The following is a 12,626-nucleotide window of genomic DNA, read 5'->3' as shown; positions in this document are numbered from 1 at the left end:
GATTCAACATCGTCGCGGGCCGGATGTTGCCCACCCCTGTTCTAGAGTTTACATAAGTAAAGAACTCTTTGCTGTTTTTCTTTGCATCCCTTGCCAAGGATTTCTCGTAATCTGCCTTCGCCTGCCTAACCTCCTTTGTAACTTGGTTGCATATCAGCTTGTATCTATCATAGGCTTCTGTGTCATGTGTTAATTTGTAAGTATCCCATGCATTTTTCTTCTCTGCCATATGCCTCATTAGTTCATCTGACATCCATTTTGGCCTAAACCTTGAACAATATTTCTTAGTTGGTATGTAAAGTAGCCTAGTAGCTTCCAAGATAAGTTCTTTGAATGCTTCCCATTTTGAATTTGCTGTTGGTAACATCATCAGTTGGTCCCACTGTATAGAATTTAAATACTGTCTCAGTCCATCGTAGTCGCCTTTACGGAAGCAATAACCCTTCCCTTTACCCCTAATGGTAGTTACCTCTTTGAGTAAATCCCACTTCAGCACACTGTGATCACTGCCACCTAGTGGTTCATTTATCTGCAGATTCTTAATGCATGAAGAATCAGTTGTAGAATAGATGCATGGAAATTTGCCTTTAGCCAGCAGATAGTTGATTGATGGAACAAACTTCCCTCTGTTGTTGTGTAAGTTGATAGCTTAAATAAATTGAAGGAAGAACTGGACAAACTTTTAAACAAATGGATGTGTGAAATGGGAATATTATTATTATTTTATTTATATATTTTTTTTGGCTAATGCTGTATAAGCTTGCTTTCTTGCATCATAAAACTCTGCTAATGTTAAATGTCAAAATGCAATATACAGTTTCAGTGGCGGTGGTCACACAATTTTCTGAAGGGAGAAGGTTAAAGCAGTGTTTGGAAAATCATTGAGTTATAATCATGTAGCAGTAAAAAAAAAAAAAAAAAAAAAGGTTACACTCCAGAACATGGGTATAACCCTGCACAAGATTTCTGCACCCCTCTTTAACTTTAAAATCTAGGAAAGAGTAATTCTAAAAACACAAAGAATAATAATAATAATTTCTTAATATAGCCTGATCTCTTTGCTCTTGATATGCACACAAGTCAAGGAACTAACTTAGATGTCCTTTAGAAAGATCTGTTTTCATTAATTGTATAGTGCTCTATTTCTTAATGCATAAAGACGACGTTCTCTGAGAGTTTATTTTGGTATGTAATATTTTCAAGATTTAGCATATAAACAAACAAATACAGAGTATATAGGTGCATACGTTCTGAAAGAACAGTTATCTTTTATCACATTTGGTGGCCAGCTTAAAGCTAAACATATATTTGCATTTGAGTAACACATTCTTGATCCTTCAAGCTTGGAAAGTAAGTAAAGAAAGGCATTATCAGTCTTTTTCTTTAACACTCTTTCAGAAGTCGTTGTTCTTTGTGATTGATTCTAATCTGTTTTGACAAGATTCTTTTAGATTGAAAAAAATATTAACATCCTCTTATTTATTAATACTTCTATAAGTGTGAACTAACTTCCAGTTGAAAAGATAATTTTTCAGAGAAATAATTATCTCTGGCTATTTTGAATGTATTGCAGTTTCATTCACAAATAAATGACGAATAACTAACATGCCCAGAAGATATCCATGTCTAAACTGAGTGATTTTTTTTTTTTTAACGCATATGTTAACAACAGTTACAGGTATATAAATATGCTAAAGTATTTGAAGATTAAATATGCAAGGCATAATATGATATGGGTTTAAATTAACTATATAATATTGGTACACCATAGTTAACCCATAAATTAAACTACATACATAGTGTGAAGGCATCATTACATAATACTACTTTCTTCGCAGGCTAGTTTAATCAAGTTACTCTATTCACATATATTCTTAAGTTACTCTATTCATCTATTCATATATATTCTTAAGTTACTCTATTCACATATATTCTTAAGTTACTCTATTCACATATATTCTTAAGTTACTCTATTCACATATATTCTTACACAGTGAAAAGATTTTAGAGCTGAAGTTATCAGAAATCTTTTGAATACTGACTTGGAGTTAAATGGTTTTGTAACAACAGAAAACGTGTGCAGTTAAAAGTAAACACAGCACCTGTGGCTGATGGTATATATCTAATTATATTAAGAGAAGCTACAAAAGAGGTAGCTAAACCTTTGGCCATAATAACAAGAGCATCCTGGGATTCAGAGGAAGGACCTTTAGATTGTATATGTGCAAGCATGTCCTCTATTCAGAAGAATGAAGTGGGTAACTATGCCCTGACAGTTTAACCTTTGTGCCACAAAAAATAATGGAATCGTTAGTTAAGTAATACAAGCATCATCTTGAGAGTGGAGTCATAAGACAGTCACATCGTGGGTTTGTTAAAGGAAGATCATGCCTAACAAATCTGATTATCTGTGTGTTTATCACAAAGGAACTGAATGCAAAGATTAATTTTGACATCATCTACTACTTAAAATTCAGTAAAGCTTTTGATACTATACCACACATATGATTGTTATGTAAATTGGAGAATATGACATGAAGAGAAGGGAAGGGTATTATTAAGTGGTAGTCAACAAAGGGTTGTTATTAATGGCTACTTCTGTTTGTGAACTAATATGAATGGAGATCCACAGGAGTTAGTGTTAGATCCTGTACTTGTTATAATTTTTGTTAATGACTTTAATGTTGATATTTCAAGTTTTATGTCGAAGTTGCTGATGACACAAAGGCAGACATAGTCCTGAGCTGGATATCATCATTCTTCTCTTTCTTGGTGATTCCCTTCTATTTCTATTTCTCTCTCTCTCTCTCAGGGATAACTCAGAATTTTTTTTTTTTTTTTTTTTGGCTAGTGCAACAAAAGCCTCAAGCTTCCTTGCACCATATGGTTAATTATCATAATAATAATGATTAATGATAGTAATCGGGGTATGCTACCTCAAGAGAATCTAGATATTTAAGCAGATATGCTGTAAAATGGCACTTGAGGTTTAACAGTGATGATAAATGTAACATACCACATTTATACCACAGAGTAGTAGTGTGTGGATAGAGTTAGGGTAATTGTACAGTTGGACATGAAATATTCTGTGCAGTGCAAACAAGCTACTAGAACAGCTCGTGGGGTTCTGTCAGTGATATATTTTAACTTTGCCAGCCAGAACAATGAAGTGATTATCCCATTGTTAGGTCATTTTCCAAATACTGCATATAAATTTGAAAACCTCATTTTAAGAAAGACGTAGATCTGTTGAAAAGGGTGGAGAGACAAACAACAAGATTAGTTGGGGACACAAGAGGCTATTCTTACCAAGAAAGGCTGGGTTTATGTGAATTGCAGTCTCTGGAAACTAGGCATCTGCAGGATTATGTAATGAAGTGTGCAAGGCCTTAAAAGGGTTAAGTAAACTAAATTCCGATAGCATCTTTACTCTTTCTGACATAAAACACACACAGGGCATAAATTTAAATTGGAAAATTATGGCTGCAGAATAGATGTGTGAAAATTCGCATTCAGCCAAAGAGTAATCAATTTTTGGAATAATTTCCTAATGTTTAAAATTAGGTTTGAATAAATTTAAAGAAAGTGTTGAAATTATTGTAAAGGATGACCAAGTGTGTGTGTGTGTTGTATATGCCTTGCTTGCTTTCTTGTATCATATTGACGATATTAATACTAAAATTGGAACACCCGTAAAAAGTGGAAAGTTAGTCTTTTACCATTTCCATTTTAATGGTGTCATTTTGGTACTCCAAATTTTATTAAATGTACATATTTATTAATCAATAAATATATGTGGTAAATGAAATTTAGTAACAATTTCTGATCTGTATGCAATACTCAAGATGTGGCCTAACAATTGCCTTATACATCAGGATAATCACCTCCTTATCCCTGCTGTCAAAATTCCTGTTATCATTGACAAAACACAATGAGCTGGGCTTAGCAGCCTGTATACACAAATATATCATTAGTATTTAGAAGTTTAAAGATTCTGGATGAGAATCTGAAGACTCATTTAACTAGTTTTTGTGTTCGATCAGAAGATAGTTTCTTGAATTACCCATCCAAGGTGAAGCTATGATACTTAATATTCTTATGGAACAAGGTATCGTTTGATATTTGCATTTCAGTAACACAAGTGACCACAATAAGATTTGGACATCTTGGTGTATCTGAGAAGATCACAACAAAATTTCAAAGGATGCAATGCGTGTCTCTGCAGGCAGTTTAGCATTAGCATTAGTAGAGGCATTTGATGCAAGAAAGCAAGCTTATGCAGCATCAGCCAAAAAAAAATAATAAATAAATAAATAAATAAAAAATAACCACTTCCACTTCACCCCTCTGTTCTTTCGAAATACCTGTCCAGCTGAGCCTTAAACTTATTTAGGCTATCAACTTCCACGACAAGGGATGGAAATCTATTCCACCAACCAACCACCCGCTGGCTAAAGGCAAATTTCCTCACGTCTATCCTACATCTGTCTTTTCTCAATTTGAATTTATACCCTCTCAGGTGATTATTCTGAGCAAGAGGAAGAATCCCATCAGCATTGATTTGAGCATGCTCAAACCATTCAAGGCTTTATACACCTCTATCAGATCACCTCACTGGTTCCTAGTCCCCAGACACTGTAATTTGCAAAACTTGAGCCTTTCTTCGTAAGAGTACCAATTTGTTCCATTCACTAATCTTGTTGCCCTTCTCTGTACTCGTTCCAGCATCTCTACATCCTTCTTGAATTGAGGCCTCCAGACCTGTATACAGTACTCTAGGTGTGGCCTGACCATTGCCTTATACAAGGGAATAATTACCTCCTTATCCCTGCTAGAAAAATTCCTATATATCATTGACAATACACCATGAGCTACTCTTGCAGCCCGTCTGCACTGCTCAGAAAACTTCATATCTGCTTGCACAACCACCCCCAGGTCACTTTCATTCTCTACCACTGTCAATGTAGTACCACAGAGTTGATACGTTGCTCTGGGGTTGTACCATATGTAGTACTTTACATTTGTCAATGTTAAACTTCATTTGCCACCTCTCAGCCCATCTGCTCAATCTTTCCAGATCCTGTTGCAGTAGCATAGTGTCAGTAGTGTTCTTGACAACCCTGCCAACCTTCGTATCGTCTGCAAACTTGGACATTAAGCTTGATATACCATCATCAATATCATTTATAAATACAGAAAACAATAATGGACCCAATACTGAACCCTCGGTGACTCCACTAATAACATTAGTCCATGATGAGCAGTGTCCATTGATTACCACTCTCTGTCTTCTCCCCCTCAACCACCCCTTTATCCACAGAAGCAATTTGCCTCCAATGCCACACTACTCCAAATTGTGCAGCAGTCTTCCATGTGCAACAGTATCAAAAGCCTTTCTAAGATCCAAGTATATAATATCAAAGTTATTCCCTGCATCCAGTTCTTTTGAGACTGCATCATAGTATCCAATCAAATTGGTCAGGCAAGACTTCCCCTTAACAAAACCATGCTGTGTCCGAGCTATAACTGAAGTCTTGTCTAGATGATCCTGCAGTGCTTCTTTAACCAGTGCCTCCATTAATTTTCCGGGAACAGAAGTTAAACTCACAGGTCTATAATTACTTGTGTCAGCCTTTGATCCTCCTTTGTGAATTGGGGTCACATTTGCACATCTCCAGTCCATGGGTACCTCCCCTGAGTCCAAGGAAGCTCTCATAATTATGGCTAACAGATTGCTTACTTCCTTTGCTGCCTCCTTTAATATAACTGGATAGATCCCATCCACCCAGGTGCCTTTCTTGTATTTATCTTCAACAATTTCTCCTCCACTTTACTCTCAGTTATTACAAGATTCTGTAGCTTACTGCCAGAGTTGAATACACCTCTGGCATTCCCCTCGCTGAATAACTCTTCATGTGTGAATGTCGTCGCAAAATATTCATTCAGTTTGTTAGCTACCTGAGCAGGATCATCAACAGTTGACCCATCGATATCAAGTGGACCAATCTGATTCATCCCCTTCCTTCTAGAGTTTACATAAGTAAAGAACTCTTTGCTGTTTTTCTTTGCATCCCTTGCCAAAGATTTCTCGTAATCTGCCTTCGCCTGCCTAACCTCCTTTGTAACTTGGTTACAGATCAACTTGTATCTATCATAGGCTTCTGTGTCACGTGTTAATTTGTATGTATCCCATGCATTTTTCTCCTCTGCCATATGTCTCATTAGTTCATCTGACATCCACATAGGCCTAAACCTTGAACAATATTTCTTAGTTGGTATGTAAAGCCTAGTAGCTTCCAAGATAAGTTCTTTGAATGCTTCCCATTTTGAATTTGCTGTTGGTAACATCATCAGTTGGTCCCACTGTGTAGAATTTAAATACTGTCTCAGTCCATCGTAGTCGCCTTTACGAAAGCAATAACCCTTCCCTTTACCTCTAATGGTAGTTACCTCTTTGAGTAAATCCCACTTCAGCACACTGTGATCACTGCCACCTAATGGTTCATTTACCTGCAGATTCTTAATGCATGAAGAATCACTACTGATAATCAAATCAAGAGTATTACTCCCTCTAGTTGCCTCCCGAACATGCTGATGTAGAAAACAATCATCCAATAAATCCACAAAAGCCTTGCTAGCGTGTGAGTGACCAGGCCCCAAATTCCAGTCAATATCTGGGAAATTAAAATCTCCCATTATAAGACTCTCTGATTTACTGGCCCACTCTATTTCCCTGTACAGTTTCTTATTATAATCATCAGAGTCATTAGGCCTGTAGCACACTCCTATTCTCAATTTTGATCTCCCAATGCTTATGTCACACCAAACTGACTCGAAACTGCACTGTCCAGCAATGTCGACTGGCTTCACTTCCTTGGATTTTATGTATTTCTTAACTAATAGCATAACCCCTCCTCCCTTCCTATCCTGTCTATCCTTCCTGTAGACCTAGTACTCCCCAAATTCCAGTTCTGCATTCCTTATATCTGTGTGACACCACGTCTCTGAAATCCCAACAATATCTGCCTTTGATGTTTTGAGCAATACCTCAAATTCATCAAATTTATTTACTAAACTCCCAGCATTGGTGTACACGCAAGTATACATGCACCTGTTCTTTTTCTTAGCTACCCTAACACAACCTATGTGTTTATTTGTACCCCAATGATTCCCAGCAGTCTCTGAAATATCTTGCATCTTATTTTCCAGGCTGCGCCTCATTCCAATAGAAGCAGTGCAAGAATCACTTTCACCTCTGCCAGTGGCTACTGTTAATCTATTAGTCCTTATATTCCCCCAATCTAGCAGTTTTCCGACCCACCTAACACTGCCTCGATAGCATCAGCAAACATCCTTGCACCCTTTCTATTTAAAGAACTACTTTAAGAACTACTCCTTTGTTTCTGGTGAGTCTTAAAGATTTCACTCTTATTAGAATTTAAAAAAAAATTTAAATCATTATTTCTTATTTTTTTTTGATGCAGTAATATCTTTCACCTGAATTCTAGAGAATATCAGCTTTTGTAAGTACAGATCAGACAACAGTGTCAGTCAGGTGTAACCTGCACTTCTGATTTTAAAAGCTATTTTCCTGCTGCCATCTGTTGTTAAATTGTGTCTGCAATTATGGAAACAAAGATAGGAGATGGCAGCACTTATGGAAAATTTAAAGACAGTTTGTGCATAAATGGATACATTTGAAACATGTGCCTCATTGCCAACATAGAAAAATGTGTGTGTGTGTATATGTATATATAAATATTAAAATACGTATATAAGTATGTATATTAAATGCATGTAAAGTAAAATAAGAAGTAGATAGAATGGAAAAGCAAGTATTAAGAAGTTAGACAAAGTATTTAAACCATGGCAGGGAAAAAAATAATAATAACTAGAAAAGAATTTCTTTTTTTTTTTTACTTGTACCTTAGTTTAAATGATTTCTTTGTCTAACTTCTTGTTACTTCACTTTATATACATTGTATATATGTACATGTATATACAATGTCAAAGGATTGGAAAAATTATTAGAGGGGGATGGGCAAATGAAGTTGATAAAAAGAGTTCAGAGTTTTTTTTTTTTTTTTTTTGTGCTAATGCTTTATAAGCTTTATTCCATGCGTGATTTTGCCGGTACATCATAAATTGTGTCCCGACACAGGATTAGAAATATGGAATGTATTCGGAAATTTCAAAAATATATATTTTTGCTTTACAGTTTTAAATACAATTTATAAATATATGTTTGGCAGATGAAATTGCTACAGAATATTTTCACAGTACATTTTGTTTTTCTTCTTTTCTGATCTTGTTAGAGATAGCTGAGTTTCAAAGAATTGTGGATAGTTTTATTCAAATTACTGATGGTCTTTCTAAGGAAGTTGAAAAAGAAAAACTGAAGGTAATAATTCATTGTGTAATTTTTCTGTATATATTGTGTATGCAGTTTTGATAAAAATGTTTATAATATATAAGTGAAAATACTTGGTCTGCATTAGAGGTGAAAACTAGATTAATGAAATGAACTTTTCAATAATTATTGTAACAGAAACTAACACAGCATTTTCAGTTTGGATACTAACTGTTATCAGCATAACAGCCAGCTCTCTAGATTGAGTTAAAAAGAATCCATCTTTTTACTCAATTTGATTCTTCTTTGTCTCACCAACATAATATAGTTTCTTTCTTTATTTATTTATTTATATATATATACACGTTTCTCACACACAGAACACACAGAACCTAAATAAAGATGAGAAGGCTAGGAGTTACAGAAAATACAAAACAGTAATAATCAATACAAAACTAGAATTAAAATATATACAAAATTTACATTAAGAAAACAGAGTAAGGAGCAAATTCTTATAGATAGATAGATTAAGAGTGAAATCAATATTGTAATTATTCAGTACCTGAAAGAAATGAAACAGAGGACTACCAAGTAAGTGATGAGTACGAGGAACAGGCAGCGAGAAATTAATTTTATAACGAGAATTCAAAGAGGGTATAGCGAAAGGTGTTTGTTCAAGAAGAGATGGAGAATCGATAACAGAGTTTATGATATTGTAGACAAAAAAAGACCCATGGAGTTGTTGTCTAGAATGAAGAGGAGTGATTCTGAAGCGACCATAAAGAGCTCCATAATTTTGACGATGAAAGGCAATGTGATTTCAATAGCATAAGAATTTAATTTGAATTTTCTCAAGTCTGTGAGAAAGATATTCCTGTTGTGGGGACCAGATAATATCATAATAATCAAAAATGGGAAGTATAAGCTGCTTGTAGAGAAGAATTATAACTTTGTCACTCTTGAAAACAGAGTGACAAAGTTATAACCTTTGTCAATTCTTGAACGTATCAGTACTTGCAATTACAGGGTTTCACTTCTCTCTCCGTCCTTACTGATTATAATAATCAGTAAGGACAGAGGGTTTAACTACACGATTCAAGTGAAAGTGACATAATTTACATTTTAACAGGTTTAGAAACAAGTTATTTTTATTGAGCCAGAGTGAGAGGGAATCAAGACAGGACTGGAGTTTATCGCTGTCAGTTGAAGAACAAATAATTTTGTAAAGTTTAATATCATCTGCATAGAGTTGTCACTCATAAGAATTTGAGTTAACATTAACCAACTGAAATAAGGTTGACAGATCATTAGTATAAACAATAAAGAAGAGCGTACCCAATGGTGAGCTTTGAGGAACACCTTGCGAAACAGTAAACAGAGTTGATGAAGTACCATCAATTATTATGTATAGTTTACGATTTCTAAGCAGTGAATCAAGCAAATCTAGTAAAGGGATCGTAGACCTGACAGCTTGAACAGCAAAAAGATCAATGTGGACAGAGTCAAATGCCTGTGAAATATCAAGAAAAAGCAAATCAATTTGATTTTCTTTGTCCAAATTAAAAAATTAGTTTGTAGGAAATGAGAAAACAAGGCAAAATTTGAAACAGTTTATTTCCTGGGAAGAAAAGCATACTGGTGATTATTAATAAAAGTGTGAAGATAGGAACTAAGATATTTATAAAGTAGGAGTTCAAAAATTTTCGCAATTGTATTCAGTATAGAAATAGGTCAGTAGTTATTAGGCTTAGCTTTATCACCCTGTTTTTTTATATATCGGGATGATATAGGCCGCTTTAAATGATGAAGGGTAACAGCCATGAAGAAAGCAGTAATTGATTTTTGTAAGAACTGGAGCCTAAAGACAAACTACTTTTCTTGAAGAAAAGAGCAGGGAAGGTATCGGGACCAGGAGAAGTGAAATCTTTAAGCCGAGAAATGGTTGGCTGTTCGGAAGAACAAAGTTTTGAAAAGTGTGCAAGAAAAATATTAGCAATGCCAAGAGGACAGTTGATAGAGATATTTGAATCATTAATTAGCATAGGAATTCTAGCAGATCTCGATAGCCGTTTGAGATAGGACCACAATGGTCTCGAATTGAAATTCCGAGTAGGTTTGGCTTCAGCTGAGTGAAGATAATGAGAATACTGAGATTTAATAATTCTCTTCCCTTAATCTAAGTGAAGAAAAGGAAAAGTAATTAAAGTTAGTTTTGAGTTTTAAATACCTTTTGTGGAGGTAGTTTTTGCAACAAATTAAATACACGATCTTCTCTGACATCCAGTAAGGGAAGTTACTACGATTAGTGGAAGAAAATTTGATGAGAATGAACTCGGAAATTGCAGAATGGAGGATTAAGTACAGATAATCAAAGTAATGATCGATCGATTCAAAATTGTGGATTGGAATCCAGTCAAGATTGCCCAGAAATTGATTTAACAAAGTCCAGTCTGTGTGCCTAAAGCTAAAAAAGTATCTGCCAAAGGAAGGTTCAGAAATAAAAGAAAGGAAATCTACGACAATAGGAAAGTGATCTAATCAGATGAAATTACATACCAACTAAGAAATATTGTTCAAGGTTTAGGCCTAAATGGATGTCAGATGAACTAATGAGACATATGGCAGAGAGAAAAATGCATGGGATACATATAAATTAATGGGTGACATGGAAGGCTATGATAGATATAAGCTTTGAATCACAGACCAAGTCACAAAGGAGATTATGAGAAATCCTTGGCAAAGGATACAAAGAAAAACAACAAAGTGTTCTTTACCTATGTAAATTCTAGAAGGAAAGGGATGAATCAGATTGGTTCAACTGAATATTGATGGTTCAACTGTTGATCCTGCTCAGGTGGCTAACAAACTAAATGAGTATTTTGCATCTACATTCAGCCGTGAGGAGTTATTCAGGGAGGGGAATGCCAGAGGTGAGTTAAACTCTGGCAGTGCGCTAGATGATTTTGTAATAACTGAGAGGAAACTGGATGAAAAATTGTTGAAGATAAACATAAAAAAGGCAACCGGGGTGGATTGGATCTATCCAGTTATATTAAAGGAGATAGCAAAAGAAGTAAGCAAACCCTTAGCCATAATTATGAGAGCTTCTTTGGACTCAAGGGAAGGTACCCATGTTCTGGAGATGTGCAAATGTAACCCCAATTCACAAAGGAGGATCAAAGGGCAACACAAGTAATTATAGACCTGTTAGTTTAACTTCTGTTCCAGGAAAATTAATGGAGGCACTGGTTAAAGAAGCACTGCAGGATCATCTAGACAAGACTTCAGTTATAGCTCGGACACAGCATGGTTTTGTTAAGGGAAAGTCTTTCCTGACCAATTTGGTTGGATATGATTTGGTCACAAAGGAACTGAATGCAGGGAATAACTTTGATATCATATATTTGGATCTTAGAAAGGCTTTTGATACTGTTGCACATTTAAGACTGCTGAACAAATTGGAGCAGTGTGGCATTGGAGGCAAATTGCTGCTATGGATAAAGTAATGTTTGAGTGGGAGAAGACAGAGAGTGGTAATCAATGGACACTGCTCTTCATGGACTAATATATTAGTGGAGTCCCTCAGGGTTCAGTGTTGGGTCCATTATTGTTTTCTGTATTTATAAATGATATTGATGATGGTATATTAAGCTTAATGTCCAAGTTTGTAGACGATACGAAGGTTGGCAGGATTGTTAAGGACAATAATGACAGTACGCTGCTGCAACAGGATCTAGAAAAGTCGAACAGATGGCAAATGAAGTTTAACATTGACAAATGTAAAGTACTACATATGGGAAGCAGTAACCCCAGAGTGACGTATCAACTCTGTGGTACTACACTGACAGTGGTAAAGAATGAAAAGGACCTGGGGCTAATTGTGTAGGCAGATATGAAGTTTTCTGAGCAGTGCAGACGGTCTGCAAGAGTAGCTCATAGTGTCTTGTCAGTGATATATACAGGAATTTTTCTAACAGGGATAAGGAGGTGATTATCCCCTTGTATAAGGCAATGGTCAGGCCACACCTTGAGTACTCTATACAGGTCTGGAGGCCTCATTTTAAGAAGGATGTAGAGCTGATGGAACGAGTATAGAGGAGGGCAACAAGATTAGTGAATGAAACAAAGGGTTGCTCTTATGAAGAAAGGCTTAAGTTTTGCAAATTACAGTGTCTGGAGACTAGGCCCCTGCGAGTTGATCTGATTGAGGTGTATAAAGCCTTGAATGGTTTGAGCATGCTCAATGCTGATGGGATTCTTCTTCTTGCTCAGAATA

At 35.6% G+C, this 12,626-nt stretch overlaps 1 protein-coding gene across 1 annotated transcript in view; it reads left to right on the top strand.

Annotated features, from left to right (window-relative positions):
• The window catches only part of IFT20 (intraflagellar transport 20), a 65,938-nt gene that overhangs the window by 14,976 nt on the left and 38,336 nt on the right, over window positions 1–12,626 (top strand). The window contains exon 2 of the mRNA XM_090373635.1: window positions 8,316–8,401. Coding sequence (XP_090229761.1) covers window positions 8,316–8,401 — 86 coding nt within the window. The remainder of the gene's footprint in view (window positions 1–8,315; window positions 8,402–12,626) is intronic.

This window comes from Mastigoproctus giganteus, chromosome 5, assembly GCF_048544385.1.
Source record: "Mastigoproctus giganteus isolate SK-2022 chromosome 5, ASM4854438v1, whole genome shotgun sequence".
Classification (NCBI taxonomy): Eukaryota; Metazoa; Arthropoda; class Arachnida; order Uropygi; family Thelyphonidae; genus Mastigoproctus; species Mastigoproctus giganteus.
This window is presented reverse-complemented; position numbering and strand designations above follow the sequence as displayed.